The sequence below is a fragment of the Thermobia domestica genome, chromosome 10, assembly GCF_964235325.1.
Source record: "Thermobia domestica chromosome 10, izTheDome1.hap1.1, whole genome shotgun sequence".
NCBI classification, from domain to species: domain Eukaryota; kingdom Metazoa; phylum Arthropoda; class Insecta; order Zygentoma; family Lepismatidae; genus Thermobia; species Thermobia domestica.
This window is the reverse complement of record NC_137463.1, coordinates 87,499,945-87,525,463: the sequence shown is the minus strand read 5'-3', so window position 1 is coordinate 87,525,463 and position 25,519 is coordinate 87,499,945. Positions and strand designations below refer to the sequence as shown.

At 33.8% G+C, this 25,519-nt stretch overlaps 1 protein-coding gene across 2 annotated transcripts in view; it reads left to right on the top strand.

The window, feature by feature from the left end:
- Nucleotides 1-21,384, top strand: part of LOC145662528 (NADH-ubiquinone oxidoreductase 49 kDa subunit-like) — a 132,718-nt gene extending 111,334 nt beyond the window's left edge. For both annotated transcript variants that reach the window (XM_081728190.1, XM_081728189.1), the window contains exons 6-10: nucleotides 967-1,086; nucleotides 5,358-5,487; nucleotides 7,334-7,430; nucleotides 12,171-12,311; nucleotides 21,185-21,384. In XM_081728190.1, coding sequence (XP_081584316.1) covers nucleotides 967-1,086; nucleotides 5,358-5,487; nucleotides 7,334-7,430; nucleotides 12,171-12,311; nucleotides 21,185-21,222 — 526 coding nt within the window. In that variant the 3' untranslated portion in view covers nucleotides 21,223-21,384. The remainder of the gene's footprint in view (nucleotides 1-966; nucleotides 1,087-5,357; nucleotides 5,488-7,333; nucleotides 7,431-12,170; nucleotides 12,312-21,184) is intronic.
- Nucleotides 21,385-25,519: the final 4,135 nt, after the last annotated feature.

Below are 25,519 nucleotides of genomic sequence, written 5' to 3'. Positions count from 1 at the left end.
GATCATCGACATGACATTGAACGAAAATACTTATTTTCATTATTCTTCACGATAAATATTATGAAAAATTATGAACTAGTATTTTTAATCTTTTTCATCTCGTCAGCATAATATGCCCCTCCTTCTCTTTTGATACCGTAGATAGTTATTCAGCGTTCGTTGAAAAGTACCATTATCTTCCAGGCATAGTTAGGTTTATATGTGCCTTTTCTTGTAGTATATGTGTTTTCATTAATGTTATGTTACCGGAGATATTGGTTATGTTACCTTCTTATAAGTATTTCATTATGGATTATCAGTAGAGGGATGTGTACATTAAAAATTTGATATTAAATTTGTGTGCATCTATCGTCGTTAGCAAGTTTCCATATGACAGAGAGCGAATCAATGAATGAATTTGTATAAGAGAGAGAAAATGACTGAGAAGTAGACAGAAAGAGAATGTAAAAAGAAAATAAGAATGAGACTTTGAGTATTGGACATTGTCGACATTGTCCGTTTTCCAGATAGCTAGGGATGCGCACGAGACGAGACAGGATTTTTCTGACAAAATTCGAGTCGAGACACGGCTCTCCCAATAGAAAAATATACATTTTTCGAGTCGAGACATCACTTTTACAGCACATTTTCGAGACGAGACAGCCACAAATCTTGTCTCGTGCGCATCCATACAGATAGCATTCATATTCAGAAGCTTTATTTTATTATTCTAAAATTTAATGTGATGATATCTGTGTGTTAGGTCAGGAACGTCATTTCAGACTGCGCTTGAGGGGGCAAGAGCGCCACCGACATAACACTTTCACGTTTTGTACAAGTGTATTAATAGACCATCTATTAAAATATATGTATTCCTCAAACTCTTGGGAGCGGGCAATTGCCCTCTACTGGTCCCCCTAAATGACGCCCTTAGCAACGGCTATATACTATTTTTGATATAATTAAGTTTTGAAAACTATATTCTAGCGGCGTAATGTTAAGAGGAAGTGGTATCAAATGGGACATAAGAAAAGCACAGCCTTATGAAGTGTATGATGAAATTGACTTCGACGTTCCTATTGGATTAAATGGTGATTGCTATGATAGGTAAGTGGAGATAGTGTAGCACAGGTGATAGAATTAAGGGTATACTTGAATATTTTATTATCTTTAAGGATTTAAAGTTTGGTTAAGAGAATAGAAACAAAATTTTTACAGCACTATTTATGAATTGTTGCTTATCACCTGACCCATTCCACCTCTCTGCATCAACCATAATGTATTTGTGCCAGTCAGTCCCAGATTTATAGCCTCTGAAACCAGTGGTGGTTCTTGAGGGAAGTCGCATTGGTAAAAATATTACATTTTATCGCTGTAAATTGAAGGAAGATAGCTTACCAAATGAACTATTTCTGCTGTACCCAAGGCCGGATCTTGAATCCTACGAACTACGCGTTCGCAGAAGGCGCCAGGTGAAGAGGGTGCCAAACTAGAAAATGAATTTGGTGTTTTAAATGTGAATATTTATTAAAGAAAATGTTACCATGAAAAATTTTCCAAATAACTTCATATAAATATTAAGATGAAATACATCAAAAAGGACAATAAAGCCGAGTCTTTGCGTGGTTGGCTGTAAAATACCCGTTTACAATTGAAATGAACTCGTACATCAATTGGCGCCAATGCCACACTCACAAGTGATGCTAGTTTGAGGAAAACTACCCGCGGCGCAGAGAGAATTAGGAAAGCTTTTTTAAAGAGAGAAAAAGGGGAATTTTACGAATATAAGATAAAATGTAGGGAAATTTAGCTTTTCAATAGATGTTATATTAAGCTATGGTAATACCACTGAAGACAGAGGCATTCTTTCCACAATCCCATCATATGCACAAAATACAGATATAACACTCTTCATTCTCCTCCCAACAACCCTTCCGCGACCTTGCTAGAGAATATCATTGTTAAGTATGTCTTTGAAATGGGAATGGATCAACAAACAAAATGAAGTCAACTTCACGTGTTGCTTATATATCGGGTGGCATTATCACGGTAGAAAGAAAAGTCTTCAGGGATGCTCCGCCTTGTCATAAACAGTGTCCCCGCACAGTGCTTTGGTTTAATGACCACAGTTAAGGGTTGAGAAAGGTCAGAGTAAATGAATTGCATATTATCGAAGTTCAACCGGCCACGCTTTGTCGTCCATTAGTCCAGTGAAGGGGCGAATACTAAGAATGGTCGGGCGGTACAAATGGAAATTTGATCTAAAATACAGATTGGACATATGTGTATCGAGACGAAATTGGGCTCCGTCTCGATCTCGATCTCAAATAACAGACGAGACCGAAACGAGATCGAGACTAGTCTTGGTATCGGAACCATTCTACTCATGAGAGTGGACATTTGTCATACATGTGGTTCACAAATGTACACGGTATAATATGAAATCGGAAAGACAGTTATGGAAGCATAACGATGTTTTAAACTCCAACGCGCAGTTTTCACTGTCATTATTCGGTTCCTCAGATGGTATTTGCAAATAATCGCAACGAACCCTACAGGCATCATTCAAGCTAAATGTTACTATGGAAAGTATTCTCGGTGAGAGCTTTTCAACGAGATATAACACATGCCGATCCCGCGTATCTCTTCGGGATCTGGGGGGGGGGAGTCATTACTGTCCATGATTGTAATCTGTTCGTATCATAAAACTTTCATGTGTGCTACAAAACCTGTCTTGCATTCCATGCATCAATTTTGGCATGAGTGTATAGCCAAACACGCTCCCTGTTTATTGTAAAACTCACCCCCCCTACTTGCCACGTTATATACAATAGGAATTTTTCTACTACATGTGTAAGAATCACATATGTCCGTTTTGTACATTTCTTTTGCGCTTTTAACATTGAATTCGTACTCAGCGACGAACGAAAACCTCTATCTACCCGCTTTCAGTTCCATAGAGTTCCGCTTCAGTGTTTTGCATTTTGTCCTCCATTTTGAATTTTACACTTTTGGAATCCAATTCATATATAACGACGTCGAATATCTCTATACCCCATTTCAGAACCATAACTTTTTTTTTTTTTTTTTTTTGTAATTTGTGTCCGCCATGTTGGATCTGCCATTTTGATTTGTAAATATTTGATGTCAGATTCGTATTCAGCTACCTTTTAAACCTATATATACCAAGTCTCAAAACAATTACATCATAGTTTTCTATTTTGTTCACGTTTTCTGGTGTTTCGGAGGGTGCCTTGTTCTTATCTTCAAATGGTCGCCATACCCCCTACAGGGCCCATTCAAGCGAGATATTTCACATGTAGGGTGTACTCGGTGTGACCTTTCCAATGATATATAAAACATGAAGATCCCCGAGTCCACTTCAAGTACTTCCCTAGTGAGTGGTTCCGAAGATACAGTGACAGCCTTATTTAAAACACTTCCAGTCAGTCGTAGTGTTCTTCGTTTCACATTATATATATACACACACAGGGTGGTCCATAAGTCTTAGTACAGTGGATTATTTTGGAAACAAACATGATTAAAGCAAATCTGACTAGCGAAGGGCCAGTGGCGCAGGGAAGGGGGGCCCAGAGGGGCCGGGTCCCCCCAAAGAGGTCCGACAATGTACTTTGGTACTTTGATGTTTGTAATTTTTATATATTTTTATGTTTATATATTTTTTGTTTGTAATTTGTCTATATGTACCTATAACAGCACTTGCCCGCCCCCCCCCCAAACACACATCCTGGCTACGCTACTGCGAAGGGCGGATTTGGGTAAAGGAGCTACCGATTGATGCATGCGTGGTGAATGGCCATCTTGGATCCAGGTTATTTTTTTAAAAAAATGGGAAGGTAGGCATTTGACACGTCAATTAATACTGTTTTTTGCAGGGGAATGCAGTCCCGCAAGCAGAAATGCGTTATGATGTCCCGTTCCAAAGTTATGACGCCCCAAAGTCCCACCTACAGGATGTGCTCTACATGTTGCCCGTTCATTGCAACACACAACTGGAGTCTCTTAATCCAATTCTTCTGAACCCGTAACAACACAGCGGGAGTGATGCTGAATACGTCCTGAATACGTCCCTGTAGGTGTGCAACATCCCGAATCTTCTTCTGATACACCAGATGTTTTAAGTGTCCCCATAAAATAATCCAAGGCAGTGAGGTCCGGCGACCGGGCTGGCCACTCCACAGGTCCTCGGAGACCGATCCAACGTCCAGAAAAATGCAGTCTTACGGATACATTATTGTGTAAGGAAGAAGAAGATTTTTTTCTTTTAAAAAATGAAATATTAAATAGAAGTTTTATGTCTGGATAACAAAACTCGAGTAATAGCTGACAAAGTTAAGAAAATATACTCATAGTCCTTATTCAGTTAGGGGAAGGAGAGGCCTATATCAAACTTAAGACTTTATATCTCCTTATATTTAGAAAAGGAGGTGAAATTACAGAGTCCAAACAAGGTAATCGAATGTAGTAAGTTGAAGGTTTAAGATATCTGAAGCATGGCGGAGTTCAAAGGGATTATGTATTTCTAGGTTTCTTGGGCTCTCATGTTTCAAATTCTCTTCGATTCCGATATCAAATAACATGTTCTAACAGATCATTAAAATTCTAGTATTTTACTGTACGGATCTAGTATAAATGGTAAATGGGTACATTATTATCGTTATATGGGTACATATGCGACTTACCTCAACATCGTAGTAACATTCTAGTAATATAAATAAAGCTGGGGTTTTCACGTACGTGTTGCTGTAAAAGGGATATAAAAGAAATACCATACAGGGTGGACATAAAGTATCTCCCTGATAACAAACATTAATGACAAGAAAACTAAGAATAATATAACCATGCAGCTTGTGCCAAGTAATAGGAAAACTCAAAAACATTTTAACCTGTTTTAGAGAATTTCCACATGTGCTCCATTAGTTGTCCTCAAGACATCCATGCGATATTCAATTTCCATCCATGGGTTAACATTTCAGGAGTCACTATGTCTATTGCTACCCTTATCCTGTTTTTGAGTGTTGCAATATCACGAACCGGTGTTGCATAAACCGTCTTTAACATAACCCTACAGGAAAAGAAGTTCATAACTCAAGGATTTCCGTGGGCTTCGGGTTAAAGCAACACGAACGGCTTCCACACGTTCCTTATCAACACTTGATCTACCGCTTCTCTACTGCTCTACCGCTTTCAAAAGTTAAAACACTTTTGATTTATAAACACTTCTCGTGCATTTGTGTCCACTACGGCATATGTCCTTTTAAGAAACTCAATTTAAAAATACTGTATAAATATATAATTACAAAATATACAATATTTACTTGTTTATACTTTTTTTAAAATAAATTATTTGTCTCCAGATATAAATGCCGCATAGCAGAAATGCGTCAATCCTTACGCATTATCGAACAATGTCTGAATAATATGCCTCCAGGAGAAGTAAAAACTGATGACGCTAAAATAACACCACCAACTCGCTGCGAAATGAAGGTAAGATAATCGTATAAACATTTTTTTCAATACAGGTAACTACAGGTAACTATCATTAACAGACTAGTCTTTGCCAGAAGTCCACAGACTCTGGCGTTTGTTCGGCTTACGGCCACGCACCTCACATATAAGCTTTGTTTCTATGCTTGTTCACTCACATTTTATTTTTACATCATTCTTTGTTTTGTCATCCATCGAATAAAAGATCAGAAGAGAAGTTGTAGAAATTCTTACGAGGATTAAGAAACGCTTTTTCATTTTTCCTCTACCATCAATATTACAGGTATTATGAATTTTTTTAAAGTACGTAGTTTGAAATTTTAAAAACCTCATAGAAGTCGCTATAAAGAGAAAAATTTTATTTCTAATGATTTTTCTGTTTGTCAATTTAAAAAATCTACAAGCATGCCAAGTTTGGAATTCCTACTCCAATTTGAAGTACCTAAACTTCTAAGTTTTTTTTTTTTTTTTAATCGAAAAGTAACCCCATTTGTTGACAATAATCCCAAACTGAAAGTACTTACTTTTGGCAATTTTTCTGTGGGTTAGTTCCGGGAGGCTACAAACAATCCAAATTTCATCATTGCAGCCCTACCGAAAGTTTCTAATAATTATAGAGTGTAGAAGGTTAATCTGTACGATTGAGAATATTAATAAATCAATTTGATTTAAACTACTTATCACTTATCAGGACAGTAACATATTAGACCTCAGATACTTAATGGTGTAGTTTCAATAGACTAAAATTATCCATGGTAACAGACAAGCAAAAATGGTCAAATCATATTCACATTCAATCCTGGAGTGTAGATTTGTGTTTTGGGCCTTTATGTAACACTGAGATTATGAAGGCGGAACCTACTGCTATTAATCTGAGCTGGCTTAGAACCGCACGGGGCTTGAATCCGCGCTTGGCGGAACACAGACCATCACACAAGAGCAATCTTCACCATATAGAACGTTTCCTACTACACTTAACTCGCCTACAAGAGAGATGGATTATAGAACTACGCTCTCAATCCCGGCATTCAATGCTGTGGTGATTTCGCTTACAAATCTAGCAGGCTAATGCAGTTTTTTTTTTTTTTTTTTTTTTTTTTTTTTTTTTTTTTTTTTAAGGAGCTACAATACTAAATACTGTATTACGGATTGATGTAGATCTCATATGGAGTAAATCTTAATGGTCTGGAAAGGATTGTTCAGGATGCTTGTGGTTCTATACTGTTGGTGGGTTGAACTCGCTCTTTCTCTTAAATACTTCATTGGCCAGTGATGACTAAGTTACATCCCTTTCCTTACATTTTCAGGATTTTGTTGTCCTATAGTTTACTATATTTTGCCATTACGAATACAATATTCTAGTCCGCAATTGATTTCAGAAGCATTTCATACAGTTCTTACTAATGCCGCTTGAATGGTATTGATAGACAGAGAGGTTCATTCAATATCTGACATTACTGGGGAGCCGCAGTTTAACATTTCTGCAGAATTCTTCCTTTTTTTTTTTCCGTATGATCAATGCTATGTTATATTGTTATATTGCGACAAGTTAGAAGTGTCAGTAAAGTTATTCTAGCTTATCTTCTTGTCATGTTTGAGTGTATTTACATTGTATGATGCACTTGTTATTTTAAACAAATGAGACATTTCAATAAGAATGGACAACCTTTTTTTTTTTTTAAATAAACGTATACCTTTAGTATATAGTATATGCAGGACAAAATACTTGCTAAACCCATACATTATTAACATTTACGTGTTCTGCGAATTGACGTACTAATATAGGATTGATATAATGTACTTTCAGCACAAATCAAATATAAAACCCATAATTTTATTCTTACAGACATCTATGGAAGCTCTTATTCATCATTTTAAACTCTTCAGTCAGGGATATCAAGTGCCTCCAGGAGCTACCTATACTGCAATCGAGCACCCGAAAGGTATTTGATTTCTTTCTTTTATATGGTGCTTTATTTTTAACATTTATAAATTTTAACTCACAATTAATTGTAAGAAAAATTGCATACTTGCGAACGTAAGTATTAGAAGCAATTACCATCATTAGTACGGTCTACCAATTTATTACATACAATATTTAGTATTTCACTTTAATATATATATATATAATGCTTTAAATATAAGGATTTAAAAGGTTATGCCCATGATCTTAACAGCACTATAAACCTTAAGTAAAATGTTGCTTTACATTCCTACTCACCCATCGGTGCGCGGAAATAAGTAATTATCATCATCATCATAACTATTCTGCCATTATTGGCAGAGCACATGCTGCAACTGAGAAGCTTCCATGCTCCACAGTCCTCCGCTAACCTATTGGTCTTCACGTACGATATTCCTGTTTTGATATCGTCCATTACTTGTAGTCTCCTTCACCCCCTTCCTCTCTTTCTGCCACCATACCCTCTAAGACGTTCCTCATGATATAGTTCCTTCTTGGCCAATGCCCCAATCAGTTTCTCTTCCTCTTCTTAAATATCTACAATTGTTCTTTTCTCTCCATCATTAAATTAAACGGTCAATAATTTTTCCGACAGAACCAACGTGAAAAGAGAACAAAACAACAGAGTACTATTAATGAATATAAAATTATGAACAAAATAACAGAAACTATGAAACGTTTTAATATAAAACTTTAGTCTTTGTACAATGCAACTCATACAGAAAGTACGGCATAGCATACTGATATTAATCAACACAAATCTTCATTTATTTATGTACTGCATTCATAAATTAGCATGAAGCCCAACTACTGGGCCTATGGTTAAAGATGGTACTATTCTTTTCAGTATGAGGAACTGGATGAAAATGAGTTTCTATTGGTAATGAATCTTATTATTAACAAAAATATTTAACAACTTGAGTATACAACGAGATAACTATATCGTATCGTATCGTAATACAATTCACTGCAATTCTTTAGTTAGTCAAGAACAGAAGAGTTCTGAAGATCTACATTTATTTTTAGGAAAGAAATATTAAATATTAATACGACGGAAGTAAATCTGGCACAAACAGTACATTACCAATATAAAAATATATTCAATGAAGATAATATTTAATATCTTCTGTACTTGCTAAACAAAGAATATTAAATATGGCCAGTGGCGGTCTCGTGACCAAATATAGCATGATTCGCGCAGCTCAAAATAAAGTAACCATTTTCTTGAAATGTTCCAACTATGTGATTTTGTGATGGTTTCCATAGCTGATAGGATATTGCCATGTATTGGGTTGTTGAAAAAATGATGTAAAATTTCGGGTGTTTTCACTTAGACACATGCATGCGGCCACAAAACAAACTGCTTGTATACTACTGTGTTACATTTTATTCGAAAGCTTAAGTTCTACACTTCCTGGTATATAGGGCATAGAAAATATCTCTGTACTTCCATGTATTTTCAAGTTTAAAAAATACGATGCTAAAACACGTCTCTTGCGCCTAACTAGCTCGAAACATTAATGAACTGTGAGACCAAAATATACAATGCAGAGTTAAAAATTATGTAATGGTGATTCATGTTTGAAGGATAAGGGGGTGAAGGATATTGCTCTGCTGTTGGTGACTTCGAATTGAAGGTAGATGGTCACCGAAGTAAATCCTCGGAAACGACGAAAGAGGTTCCAGAGAAACTCAATGTTGTTTATTCGATCGCAACACTGTATTTGGAAAAACTTGGATAAATGGATGCCTCACGAGTTGACCGAGAATCAAAAGTATTAGTGCAAAATCTACTCTACGCGCTGTTGCTTTTGCGGTATGAAATCGATCCATTTCTCGATCACATTTACACATACAAGGAAAAATGAATCTGTTGTGGGTGTCAACCAATAAGCTTTACCAGTGGTTAAAATTGCGCTTCCGCCTCTAAAATCTTTTAAGATCCGAGGTTGTACTCAGAGAAGTTAATAGTGATTGTAAGATGCTTCGTAGCTGCACTGATTCACTATATCTTACCGAATCCGGGCAAATCCATCACTCCTGATAATTCAGAATATTAACAAATGCGCCAAAAACATTCAGAATATTAACAAAATGCAAAGTCAACATGTATGGTCTAATCATGTTACACGACAACAATGTGAATAAATGATGAAACAAAGGTGCATGCGTTGTAGTACAAAACGCTCTCTATCCACCACGCTCCCCCACTCATTTTTACCTTTCCCAGCATCTGAACTTGTTTTTGAATGGACATGTTTTCAATAACAAAGATAGTGTTCAGAATGCCTTCGAGGATTTTCTTCGCATCAGAATCGCAAATGTTTATAGGCTGGGATTCTTGTATACTGAAACGTATTGATATTGGGTACTTTTATTTCAATTAATTCTGTTCAGCTTCAGGTAAGTTATGACTGTTTGAGCTTGTGATTGAATCAAATTCTTGCATTAGTTTCCAAGAACCTAATATCTAACACCATTTCCCAACTTTTACCAATCGGTGCTCAACTTGAACTTCACGGAACCCAGGAGTATAAGAAAAATACTCTTTATACGAAAATACTCGTAATATAAACACAAAACAATCAAACATTTTTATCCTCAGAAAACATATGACTCACGGGCTTTATATATAGCCATGATACTAAAAATGAGTCAAATTTCACTTTCAATTGAATCTAAGAACTACTACTTGTTTCACCAGTCCTACAGTAAAGAGCGACATGGGTTACTCAAAACTTCATCCGAAATTCTTAACACAGCAGAAATTGTTAACCTTAATTTAACAGTTTAGTTTGATATACATATTTCGTGACCCACCAAAAATCCCCTCAGGATTCACCAGTGGTTCGCGATCTATAGGCTCAGATTCGCTGCAGTACTAACACTATATATATATATATATATACGAGGGGGATCAAAAAGTAATGCCTCCTGTGTCAAAAATGTATTAATGAACATAGTACAAGACAAGCTATTGCAGAGCATAGTCTGAACTGTCCTCTACAGAATCCTACCCTTCAATATAGTCTCCATGAATTTGAACACATTTACGCCATCTTTGAACCCAGGCGTCAAAACCTTTTTGAAAAAAATTCAGGAGGTTGCTGTGTATCCCAAAAGCCTGTTGCCATAATCTTCTGGGTTCATCTGGAAGACTTGAATTTCTTGGGACGGAGAGAATCACTGTGGCGCCATTCCTTGGATTGCACTTTGCTCTCAAGGTCATACAGGTACGCCCACGTCTCATCTCCAGTGACCACATTTTTGAAGAAGTCTTGATTTTCAACTGCAAATGCGTCCAGGAGCTCTTGACAAATGTCCACTCGCCTCCTCCGATTTAAACAGTCAATTGCTTAGGTACCCACTTAGCACACACTTTGTGATATCCCAAGTCAGCAATTATTTCTTGGGCAAAGCCATACGAGATGTTCAATGCATCAGTAACACTCTGAACTATAATGCGCCTGTCTCCTCGAATCAATTCCTCAGCACGCTCTCGATTTGCATCTGTGATCGATGTTGTCGGCCGGCCGCTTCTTGGTTTATCAGCGATTTCTGTTTCTTCGTTGCTAAACTTCTTCACCCAACGCCGTACATTGCTAATGTCCATTACCGCATCTCCATAAACATTTTTCAAGCCTATATGGATTTCCTTAGGTGGACAACCTTCTTTCGACACAAATTCGATGACGACTCTTTCTTTTAGCTTCAGATCCATGATTCTAATAACTCAATTTGAAAAAGAAAAGACTACATTAGTGGAGGAAGGCTACCTCTATAACGTCATGCATAGATAAGTCAGTAGCTGTAATATAAAACAAATATAATGAGGGAGGCATTACTTTTTGATCCTTCCTCGTATATATACGTTTACGTAACCAAAAGTAATAAGTGCCTGTTTTGATTTGATTTGATTTTGAGTTTAACGTCGTTTTCAGCAGCAGGCTATATGAAAGTAGAGCTACACTACAAAACTAAATTCTAGTAACAAGATGATGATGTAAGATGATTTTCATATGCGCTGTCCTACGGTCTGTATAGTAGGTATACTGACCAGCATCGATCAAGTATGACATTTTAATTTATTAAGATAATAAATTTATTTGCTTTGGTTTGTTCCGAGCTTAAGGTATAAGTGAAAATAAATTAGGAACAAATAAGGAAGAAACTAAATCAATACCTGTATGGATAATAATAAGTAAATGATATAAAATATCATGGCCGATCAGTACAGGACTGTATACTTACTTTTGGGCCACTCTGCTTAATGAATATACAGCCATAGTAGCAAGTAAATAAGAGTATAAAGAATAATCTAATTTTTAAATAAGCATGCGAATAGATATATTATAACATAAATAAAGAAAAACTACACGACTAATTAATTTCCTCTTAATAATTAATGGGATAAAATTTCAAGAAAGGAAGAGATTAAATGGTGCTTGTATATTTTTCATTTTAAATTAATTATGTTTGATAAATTGATTCTGTAAAAAAATTTGTAAGAAATAAATACTTTTGAATACATAAGAAAACATTGTCATCATGTAACACTGAATTTTAAAGCTTTTTTCATATGAAGAAACATCTTGATATGCTTGTTATTGTTAATATTTTTCGAGGGACAAGATTGAAAAATATTTCTAAATTCATAATGTTGCCTATATATTATTTTATTGTATTTCAATACAATGTTTTTTTTTTCTTTTTTTACCAGGAGAATTTGGCGTCTATTTAGTATCTGATGGAAGCAGCAGGCCTTATAGATGTAGAATCAGACCAGTAGGGTTTGCTCATTTGGCAGGAATCAGACAATTAGGGAAGAATCACATGCTAGCAGATGTAGTAGCCATAATAGGTAAGAAATAAAAAGAAATATTTATATATATCTTTAAATCTGCATATAGCAATTTCAACAAGATGTAATTTGCTGTATAGAGTTTTATAAGTCCGTATATTTAAATTAGCAAATACATACTGAACTCCATAGGAATATGGAATTTCTGCTCTATACCTAAGTGACCAGCTTCTCTAATTGTGTTTTTATAACTTAACATGCTCAATAGTGAGAATGTATCCATGAGACACTGGTTGAAGTTAGATATTATTTGCTGGTATAGTATACCGGTCTGCTTGTTTTTAGTTAAAAGCATACTATTACAGGCCATAACATGACAATGTTGAAAATGATGATATGAATATATTACTGAGTAATACAATACTGTTGTAAAAACATTGATCTTGAAAATAATTCATTTAAATTTTCTTTTTTATTCCTCTCATACGGGAAATTGACTTTTTAATAGTTTCACATTTTATGTTTTGTATTTTAACGGTCTATGTGTAGCATTATATCTGGTAATTCATAATTATTTGACTGGAGAGATATTCCAAAATCATATTTCTTTTTAAGTGGTGATAATTATTTAACTGGAAGTATGTTCCAAAATCACAATTTTTGTAAAGTTGTAATATAGAACTAGACAACGATATGATTGTAAGGTTAAACAAATCATACTATTGGTTTCACCATGTGTGTGGTATATGTAAGTAAATTCTTTCGAAAATTCAAATACTATAAAGAGACATAAAAGAGCGAATGTTGTTATCTGTGTGGTGCGTCAAGGGTTCTTATGTTCATACTATATATTTCGTAAACCTCACTGTTTGCTTATTCACGTAGTCCTCCAGATTACTTCTTAAACCTGCATGAATACTTAAATCTGCACGAAGATGATTATAAATATTGATTCCCATGTTACATGGGCCTTCATGTACTAAAGTGCACCGGCTAAAAGTAGGTTTTAATAGATTTTTATTTCTTGTGTTACAGTTGTACTGGGTAATATTCGTAGTGCCAGTTTATTTTTGTGCGTGTATAAATACTGCTATTTTAGGAATGCATAATGATGGAACAGTGATTCCGTATTTTTGAATAACTGTTTACATGAGTATATGCAGTTTATATCAGTGATTTTACGCAAAGCTTTTTGTTTTCTGAAAATAGCAATGTTGTTCTTATCGTTATACCGGAAGATTATCCCATACCTAAATAATGAGTGAATTAGAGAGTAATAGACTTGTATTATAGATTTTATATTTAATCCTTCTTTTAAATATACTTTTTATTTTTTTATTTTTTATTTTTTGGGTTGTTGATAGCATACGGTTCGACCAATCTAAGTTTTCGTTTATCTTGAAACTCAAGAATCTAGTTTCAGACAGGAAATTTTGAAGTAGCTTATGTCGTAATAATACTTCTTTGCCTTTTTTGCTTTGTTCGCAATAAAAGAATGCGTGCTGTGTTTTTGATTCATTCATTTAATATCAACCCATTTCCTTCAAACCACTGTTTCATATTGTTTTGAATATTTATCATGTTTGTTTTAGTTCATTCATATTTCCCTCTTTAACACTCAGGCTAGTATCGTCTGCATACAGTCTGGAAGATCACTTATGTAAAGGAGACACAGAAAAGGTTCCAAGATTGATTCTTACGGTACTCCGTAGATTATGTATCTTGAGTGATGTTTTCTCTACATTTCCTGTCATATGAGTTATTTCTACTGTTTGTCTACCATATTCTAAAGAAGATTCAAGTAATTTTAAAGCATTATTTCGTATGCCATAGTATTCTAATTTTCTAAGCAAAACTTTATGGTTGACTAGGTCAAATGTTTTAGTTAAATCATAAAATATTCTTATTGTCATCATTTTGTTATCAGTTGCTTCTAATATGTTGTTTATTAGATGTAAACAGCAGTAATTGTGCATTTATGGAATGTAAAGCAATATTTTCTTTTTTTTGGGGGGGGGGGGGGCTAATATTCTATGCTTTCCTATAACACTCATTAATCTTCTTTTATTACCCTTTCGAAAATTTTACTTAGGACAGGTTATGAAAAATAGGCATATAATTTTCAGTAGGCTTCCTACTCCCTATCCTGGTCTGACTCTTGCTATTTTTAGTTTTAATTGAAAAATTCCGTTTTTCATATATTCGTTAATAAGCTAAATATATTCGTAAGTAAGTTAAAAGTTCTAGAATATATTTAGTACTTTGTTTAAGCAGTTTCACTAGGATAACATCGCGAACTGATTTTGAATCCTTTGAGTTATTCGGCTCTTTTAACGCTTCATCTTCTTAAGTTAGAGTAAGGAAGAGGTATTCTTGATTCGAGGAGCTCTCGATTCTAGCATCTCTAGTGCTTCTTCAGGCTGGACTTTCCGCCTCACTAAAGTGTCGGCTACATTTAAATAATACTCATTAAAATGTTCGGTGATATTCACGGGGTCATAGGTTAGAAGATCTTTTACATCTATTGTTATATTCTCAATTTTGGCTTTGGATTTAACACTTGTATTCTCTTTCACTACCTCCCATAGAGCGCGTGTTTAATTTTTGGACTGAGTAATTTTACTTTCATAATGATTTTGGTTTGCTGTTCTGTTTAATATTTTATAGTGTTTAAGTAATCCTTTACGATAGAACAATCAGTTTTCCTTGTTTGTACTTCTTTCATTAACTGCATCGTTAATTTTGTGTAACGTTTCATGTCTAGTGGAACCCATATATCAAAAATAAGTTGAAGCGTTTTATAAAAGTGATCGAACTTCTCCTCTGTACTTTTTTTTACTGGTATTAAATATCTCGTCCCAGTTTTCACCAATTAATGTCCTGTTAAATGCTTAAAAAGAAAAAACTGAAGACTTTTATATCCCGTTTCTTATATTTCTGGAAAATATTAGCATTTGTATTTGCGCTAATTATCTGGCAAGTATGGTCTGATAATCTAGTAACTATATCATATTTTAAGTTATCTATGGATATATTGGTAAGGACATTGTCTGTTGCTGTCCTAGAATGTGGAGTTATTCTTGTCGGTCTGTTAATGATATAATTCATATTGTAAGAGACAACTAATGTAAATAGCTTTTTTTTTTTTTTTTTTTTTTTTAATTATTAGCAAGTCAATGTAGTTGCTGCAAAAGTGCACTTCTTTTAAGTGTGTTAATTTTTCAAAAAATATTTCAAAAATCCCAATTGATTACGATAAATTGACGCTTTTAGAAGATTTATTGGCTTTATTAACACTAAAAAGCATTCGACTTCGCAGGGTAAATTCCCTCTTCATACGATAGCAAATGTTTATTATTATTATTATTATTATTATTATTATTATTATTATTATTATTATTATTATTATTATTATTATTATTATTATTATTATTATTATTATTATTATTATTATTATTATTATTATTATTTTCTAAGATTACTAAGCCTCTCTGATATATGCACTTCTATAGAAACTACTCACTACAACATTGATTTAAGCGGATCCATTAACATTGAATCAAATGGATGCTTAGTGAAGTGTGCTTAATCGAATACTGTTCAAATTTCAGTGTGCGTTGAGTCGAATGCTGCTGAAATTTTGGTACAGTACAGTAGATATAAGATTTCATTGTTTTCTGTAATTTGTGATGTAGTTCCATTGCTGTCTAAGTTACCTTTATCAAGGTTTAATTTTAGCTCCTTGGTCCCGATGAAGAATGATTCGTATCCTTGTCTTTCTTTGAGTGAAGAAGTTTTGTGTAAATTGTTAGTTTTTTAATAAAATGCTTAGATTCACTTAGGTGTTTTGATAGTTCTGAAACCACTGAAGTCTTGTCCTTAGAGTCTCTAATTTACTGCAAACAGATATTTATTTTACTCTTACGTCATTCTTCTTTCCGAGCTGTATGTACCATTGTTTCCGATGTACATCATTCGGCAATTAGAAGCTGGCTGAGAACTTCAATCACTTAAATTTCTTTATCTAAATTGAATTGCAATTTCAAATATAGATAAACTACATACGTACCATGGCTGCCTCACTGGGAAATTAAAAAAAAAAAAAAAAAAAAGAAAAAAAAGAAAGAAAGAAAATATCACATCTATTAAGAACTTTTGTTGATCAAACTCAGAAGAGGAGGAAGAGAGGTAGAAGCCGGAAGAGACATCAAAATATTAAAAAAAAAGAAAAAGGAAAAGAAAAGAAAAGAAAAAGCCCTTTTGTTTACTTTATGGGAGGAGGGAGCTCAGAGTTATGTTGTTATCGATACTCTTTCTTCTTTTGCGGAGAGAAGTGATTATAGGGATGGTGGGAGTGGTATTGATGTTAATTAGTCTATGCATATGTGCTCTCATAGGAAATAAAAGAATCCGAACGAGAAACAAAAGGTAAACTCTATTTTTTATTGTCTCTTTCGGTGTACACGGTTTCTACCTCTCTTCTTCTTCTTCTTCTTCTTTTTTTTTCATTCTTGGACTTGTTAAGTAAGAACTTAATCTAATTATCGTAATCTTCAAGGGGCCATAAAGATTATGAAGAGTTATTCTCTGTAATTGAAAAATATTCGGCCTCTGACAAGTTTTGATCAATGCAATTTTCTACCGGTTCATATGGTTGTTCTTCCCCGAAGTAACTGAATTCAACTTTTGTTCCATTATGTTCGTTTATTACAGTTTGGAAAAAGTGAATCTAGTTGAATTACGTCTTGATTCGAATCATTTTGACATAAATCACCCAGAATTATGTCTTTCAGTGTAAAACCTTCCTGATAATCCTGTTGAGATGAAGGTTCACTGTCTCTCATTTGGTACTCTATCTGAGCTGTTTGTTGAACTGTTTGGTCTTGTTCTAAGCATTCCATGTTTTTCTGTGTTGTGTCCGTGTTAAGTTGATTACGAACATTCCATTTATTTTGTCTGAAAACTGCCGAGAAATGGTTTTCCTTATCACAAAAGAAGCAGATTTTTTCCTTTTGTGGGACACTCTTTTTTCCGGTAGAAGCACACGCAATTGGTGCAACTAGCTACCTCTTTGGAATTCTCTTGTTTGTAGCCTGTGCTGGAAAATTGTGTAAATCTTTTTGTTTGTGGTTTATTTTACTATGTGACTTGTAGGAATACGGTTTCCTTGTTGTGATCTAACCTGAATCTCTTCAAATTACTATCTGTTTGCTCCGTGCCTACCGCTATATCTATTGAACCCTGGAAGATCAAGTCATCTGTATTTAGTATTTTCCGTCTTGGTTGTTCTTCTCGTATACCGAACGCGAATTGATCTTAAAACCTGTCTTTAACTACTTCTCTAGTCTCAATTTGTAGCTTATCTTTTGACATCCATCACGTATTGTTTAATTATTTGTCCCTCATGCTGTACCATCTTACGAAAGGTATATCTCACTATGTGTTCTCTTTTTCTCCGTATTGGTTGAACAGTATCTTTTTTAGTTCCGCACAACTCTTCGATGAAAGAATGTCTGGCCATGTGAGACTTCTCAAATCTTCATAAACTTTTTTATCTATGTCAGAAGAGTAGGTATTTTTGTATCGTCATTCATTTTTGGAGACAAACACATGTGCTAGAACTGTTCTAAATAAGTTTCTATGCTACCTTCCTCAACATCAAACACTGCAAAACTTGTAAGATGAGCCATTGTGGAGCGTATGTTGTCGAATTTGCTTCGCCAATTGTAAAAGCATAAATTAACGCAATATGCCACTATCTTGAAACGGTACTTGGTTTAGCATCTGCTGCGCATCAAATAGGTTACAGTAACTCCTACCTTTAAATTAATGATTTGTTTCTAACTATTACTATTCAAATGATTCTACCAGAGTAAAATAAGAGTAATGCATGAAATTTTATTATAAATACACACTACCAACTTCTTCTATAACCTTTATTCTTAATCTGTGCCTTTCTGCACACAGTTCTCTATATACATCGTAATAAACAACTACACTAATCTTGTTTTAACAAATTAATCAATATCACTATAACCTATATCTTCCTAATCTCTATCTTCCTAATCTCTATCTTCCTAATCTCTATCTTCATAATCTCTTATCTGTATAATCTATATCTTCATAATCTATAATCTTCATAATCTATAATCTAAATCTTTCAATCACAATCTTTATTTGCATATACTATATCTCTTAACTGCGTAACGGTCTGTGTCCTATTTGCAAGCACCTTGTGCTATGTTCCAATATCCAATATCCAACAAGTAAAACAAGATCATCTGAGTAAAATAAAGTCATCAGAGTAAAACTGGCATTACGGAAAATATGAATAAAGATAGGAAAATAAACCATCATGGTTAAAAAATATTTAAATCAATGCTTTTTTTTTTTAAAAAAAAAAAAGTCTCTGCATGTTAATCTCAATCTCTTCTACCCCTGAAAAACTTAAACATTTTAAGTGTTAATAGTTGTGTATTATCTTCTATAGTGTCTATGGCATATATGTATATCAAGGAAGTTTATTGCCATAATTAAGCCGAAGACCATAGAAATTTGTTTTATCCTTTGTATCAATAGACTAAAGTGAAAGCTTACATGTAATTTTAGTTGATTTGCTATTAACTTAGTAAAATGAACTGTTTGATACAAGGTAAAGTCAGTGTCGATCACATTTTGTTTTTAAATAGTATTTTAGATAACTTTACAGCCGTATATTGTAATATTAAGGCTACGATATTTTGTATATAGGAATTTATATATGCAATATATCATTGCAATGCATCATTACAATAAAACATGTAAAATGATGTTAAAGTAGATATCAAACGTACCAATCTTATTTTAATCCTTATACTGATTTTTTCCTTGATCAATAGGAAAGCTTGTAAATGGGATAGCTGAACTGGTTTTCTAAATATATAAAATCATTATTTTACGTTAGAAAGCATGTGTTAAAAAATATATTAATCAAATTAGACAGATCAAAATAATATCCTGTCGTGTATATTAATATTTTATGAGCAGATTGCGTACAGAATATATAGAGAGAAGTTTTAATATATGAAAGAATAAAACTTAAACTTTGAATTTCCGAAAGAGAGAAGAATCATTAACACCTACAGCAATCTGCAGAAGTAACGAAACAAATAGAAAGTGTATTAATGGTGATGTGATTTACGCTGGGTACGATAGTATTGTATAATGATATGGTCACACTGAGAAGCTAGAGGGACGGTCACTTTGAAATAGAAAAGTTTAAAAAGCTTTATAGTGCTTTATCAAGTATAAAGACGTCACTATTTATGACAGATGTATCAATTATTGCAATCTTAATCAGTATTCTACCTTAGAGTCGTATTTCTTGTACAGCATGAAACAAAAATGTCGATGCCAATATCTACTCATCGAAAAATAAATAAATAAATAAATAAATGAAAAATGAAATCTTTAGGTTTTACGTCCCATGATTATGCCGGGTAAGCTAAAGAGGTAATGTTATCTAAAAATGTAGTTTTATCACATAGAAAAGGAAGCTTCAAGACATTTTTGAAACACACTGCTACTCGATTGCTGCAAAATTGTATGCTTTCATCTAGTAGTGTCCTACATCGTAAGAAAGGTGGTAACTATTTGATCCCCTTGATCAAACTGAGAATTTGATGGAAACAATATGCATCGGAATATGACAGAGGACAGAATATGTGACCTTCTAGATCACGGCTCCATTACGACTGTGTTTTATGAATAATGATACTACGAAAATAGTGATATGACTAAACAGCAAACAATCTTCCATATTTCTGTAGATTCATTACATTTCCGTTTAGAAAGACAGTTCAACTCCTCTTAAAAGAAGAATCTTTTGATGTTGAACAACAAATCAACTGAGAGAAATCAAAAGTAATGCTAACGACAAAGAAATCTATACAAGTAATTAAAACTGAACTATCATTATATAAACTGAATGGTAAAGTATTCTGTGTGATATCTGCAACAGTTTAGGTGCTTATGAATATTCAAAGATGTGTATTATGCTAGTAATTTCGGCACTTATGAACTCTAAGGGACAGAAAAATAATAGTGTTGAAAATATCCTTCTCCAGTAAATGAATCGGTGTTCTCCACAGCAGGACTGGATTAACCCATGTGGAGGCCCGGGGCTAGAAAAAAATATGTGGCCCTGCTGACTTCAACTAATGCATTTCTGTGAAAGTACAGTAGGAAATTTAATGGAACATGTTTTATATTTTTAGTCATATTTGATTTTAAAATGATGATTGTATCTTCATGATTCGGTTTAGATAGCTAATTGAGATTTTGATCAAAGTGAAAGCCCGGGGCTATAACCACCCTAAGTCCCTTCCTTAATCCGGCCCTGTTCCCAAGTGAAGTAATTAATGTTTCCTGTTTTTAAAAAAATCTAGAATTTTCTGTCCTCTTAAAGTGCATGCGTTCCGTAATTCTCTGATGCTTTCGCGAAGCAACTACATTCCAAAATTTCGAAACAATATTATACAGCACAGTATTAAGCATTAATCAACCATTAACATAGCCAAAATCTGTATTCAAAGCGGCACCTAGATCTGCATTTAGGTCTTATTAAACATTTGCATATACGTATTTATAATTATTATAATCGAAAGTACAACTTCCCAAAAACAAAATCCAGATGGGCGATTCAGTTCTATAGCACAGTAATCCAATTAGAATTATCACATCTGCCCTATCCTACGATCAAGCTTTATATTATTAGTTCCTAATTTAGACGTCTCTCCTAATTACATTGATTATATGCGGTGACATATATATATATCGTTGCATTAATTTAGTATTTTTTACATTCATAAATTTAACTCTTTTTATTAATTATACGACAATTAATTAAGTACAATAGTTTACTGTAGATTAATAGTCATCATTATTTCATACAGGGACAATTGATGTGGTATTTGGAGACGTTGATCGATAAATTGGAGTTAACAATATTACATTTAAAAAAGCACCAATACTTTAAATACAAAACTGCAAAATTAGAAAACTACATAGTTATTAAAAACTTAAACTTTGGCTTTGTCTTATCGATTTTTCATGTTCTGAGTTTTCTTTAGGTAATAAAATGATTACAAATGTTTCAAGGTTGTTTCTTTTCATCAGTACAAAATGGATTGGATTAGGATTTATTGCACGCATTTGTACAGTAGAGTATTAATAAATAACTGCAATTGGACGAGACAAATGCTATTTACGATTATCGAAAAAAATCGCGTTAAAGGGAAAAAAAAGTTTTCTAAGTAAATGTAGTCTATTATAAACTGGCAAATTTTCCCATGTGTTACTGCTGGCAATATTTTTTTCCCTCTGCACTTTTAATATAGAATTCATCTAAAGCAGTGATACCAACCTGAAACGTTATAAAATCCCATCTCGAGAGGCAGAAATTCCCATTTTCCTCTTGAATTTCCCACGCTATACTACAAACAAAATTTTCTAAACTTAGAAAACATGAACAGTGATGTTAGTATATATCAGTCATTTTCATCAATAAATAAGTGAATTATTTTTTAAAAAATCTGATTGTCTACGCTTCACTAGTTAACAAATTTAAACTTTTTGTTTGTTACATGAGAAAAATCACCTGATCTTAAAGGAACTTTTTGCGCTGAATTTGAATATGCACTCGGTTTCTCTCCATCACGTACAGTTTTCCCGTAACAGAGGGATTTTCGGGAAATTCCCTCAAAAATTTCCCTTTTTCAGATATTTTATTCCCCTAGCTCCTATCCCCTTACATATAGTAACATAGAAATTATACCTAAGTATACCTTGATTTATATTTAATAAACCCTAAAAGTTTCGTAAAAATCGCTTTGTTCTTTCTAGAGAAATAAATATATTTGTATGTATACTGTGTGCACTGTTTATTGCACCTGATAGCAATGTGAACTTAATGACCTAGTCCGTGATTTGCACCTGACAAAACAAGAGGCGGAACTTCTGGGATCAAGGCTCCAGCAGTGGAACTTATTGGATGCAGAAACGAACATATCAGTGTACAGGAAAAGGCATGTTCAATTTTCAAGCTATTTCTCAATGCAAGATAATGTGTGCGTATGTACGGATATAAATGGGTTGATGGCGGAGCTAGGAATTCCTTACGTTCCAGAAGAATGGAGGTTATTTATCGACGCGTCAAAGGTCAGCCTTAAAGCTGTCCTTTTACATAATGGAAATAAAAAAAACCTTCTATACCACTTGCGCACTCAGTGAAGATTAAGGAATCCTATGACACCATGTCAACTTTGCTAAATCTTATAAATTACAAGGACCATTGTTGGCAAATATGTTGTGATCTCAAGGTAGTTGGTATTTTATTAGGACTGCAGTGCGGTTACACGAAGTACCAATGTTTTTTATGTTTATGGGATAGCCGAGCTGATGACAAACATTATGAAGTGAAGGAATGGGAACCTAGAGTGAATTACGTACCTGGAGAATGCAACGTCAAATACGCTCCTTTGGTAGATCCTAATAAGATATTACTACCGCCACTTCATATCAAGTTAGGACTTATGAAAAACTTTGTCAAAGCCATGGACACATCTGGTGAAGGTTTCAAGTATTAGCGAGATAAGTTCCCTATCCTGAGTGATGCTAAGATTTCAGCGGGAGTGTTTATTGGTCCCCAAATTAGGAAATTAATGCTTGATGATAGCTTTGACAGCAAGTTAAACAGTGCTGAGCTAGCTGCCTGGACAGCATTTAAGTGTGTTGTGCGCAACTTTCTGGGCAATAACAAAGCTGAGAGTTACACAGAAATCGTACAGGACATGATACAGAAATACAAAGAGTTGGGTTGTAGGATGTCTTTAAAAATCCACTTTTTGCACTCCCACCTCAGCTTCTTTCCTGCTAACCTAGGTGCTCTCAGCGACGAACAGGGGGAAAAATTCCACCAAGATATAATGGCAATGGAGAAAAGGTACCAGGGACGATGGGATCCTTCAATGATGGGGGACTATTGTTGGGGTCTTGTTAGAGAATGCAACATTTCTTACAAAAGAAGGAAGTAGTGTACGTTTTTGTAACCCAATGGAAGTTTCATATATTGTGATAGTTTTGATCGTCTTTTCATGACCTTTTGGTACATTTGTATTATCGTTTATTGTAAATTGTCACACTTGTAAATTATATTGTATTATATTTTATATATGTGTTTGTGGTAATAAAGCAAAACGTTTTACCTCAACTTAAGAGATCTGAAAACATTACTATAAGGTGCAATAAACAGTACACACAGTATACATACAAACATATTTATTTCTCTAGAAAGAATAAAGCGCTTATTACGAAACTTGGAGGGTTTGTTAAATATGAATCAAAGTATACTTAGGTATAATTTCTATGTTAGTATATGCAAGGGGACAAGATCTTGGGGTGTAAAATAAACGAAAAGGGAAATTTTTGAGGGATTTGCCCGAAAATCCCTCTGTTACGGGAAAATCGTACGTGATAGAGAAAAACCGAGTGAATATTCGAATTCTGCGCAAAAAGTTCCTTTAAGAACAGGTATTTCCTTTTATGTAACAAAACCTTTGTTAACTAGTGTTATCGAAGAGTTTATGAACAAGTATTTTCCTTAATTGAAAGAGAGAATTGAAAATGTCGATGAAAATAAGACCTGTGTTGTAAATTTTGTAATTTCATCACGCTTTTGTGCCATAATCTTCTACTGAATGTAATAAAACGAGATAAACTTCATTCTTCAGTCATGTCGTATGGAACGTTCTGAAAGTTGAACGTTTCTCATTTACCTTCTTCCGTTAATTCTGTTCCTTTTCTTTCCTTAAATACTTGAGTACAATTAACATTCGTCGGCGCTTGTTTTCCGAGATTTAGAAGTCACTGCTTAAATCACTTTAACACTTAGTTAAAAAAAAAAAAAAAAAAAAAAAAAAAAAAAAAGATATATGAAAAAATCTCACAAATCCTACCAATTTTCACGAAAATTCCCTTTATTCCATTTCTTGAAATCATTGTCATAAAATCCCACAATTTGAAATTTTTTCCACGGGTTGGCATAACTGATCTAAAGTCAAAGTTTTGCACAAAGTTTGAACGCCTCGTAGGAGCATCTTAGTGAACCACTCCAACATCTTCTTCCGTTCTCGATCAAATATCCAAAAACGCTGCAACACATTTTTAATTGTTTTAAATGAAAAGTTCAAATATTAAATTTCATATCACTAATCTTAGGGACTCAGAAATATGGATATATTATTATGATAAGTATAAACCTCTCTTTTCACCACTTTTCTTCCTTCCTAGTTCAAATTTCAAGAAAAGCTGAAACGCTTGCTTGTTTTTTTTTTAAATGATAAGTCTAAATAAATATTAAAGTTCTTGTCTATAGTCTTAAGGGATTCCGAGATATGGACACCTTAATATAACAACTGCTACCTCTATTTGACGTTTCACGTTGAATTTTCAAAAAAAAGTCCTTCCTTTGGGGTACCTTACGTCACAAATTCTAGCCCATGTCCAAATTTCAAGTCCAATTGGCCTACGCGTTAATCAACCAGTCAGGACTATTTCTTTCATATATAGAGATGAACTAATAACTACAATACATTTAAATTTTAAACCAACTTACTACAATATATGTAACAAGTATAACATAGCGTTACATTAATATATAAAAAAAGAAAAAGAAAACTCAATGGCAATGAAGCTTGGTTTAATTATTGACCCACATTATGTTTTGTGGCAATCAACGTATTTTTTGTTTTGTTTTGGTCTAATCTTCAGGGTGTCCACATTCTGTAAAGTCAGAGAAGTAAAAGTGTATCAGGGAAAGTCAGAGAAAAATCAATCATTGTCCAATTATTGAATTTATGAAACAGTAAGTGTTAATTTATTTACTGTTACTGGATTACTGTATGCAAAATATGATGTTCCTAATGATGATATTGAGAGGGATAGTATTCTCTGAAATAGTTGTTGAAACTAATTTTCTGAGAAAAAACACATGTAACTGCGTCCTGGAATATTTATATTTAGCACATTATTAAAAGTGTATCGTGTATAGAATATCGCGGTACTTGAATTGTTAAGAATAGGTAGCAGTAAGAAGGCAGGCTGTGAGATTGAGAGGGTACTTGTTTTAAAGTTCTTTCAGCATGTGTTGTATAACGTCGAATAATTAAAAATACTAGAAATAATTATTTACCTTCTGTTAATTTTAAAATTCGTTATTTTGTTTTCCAGAT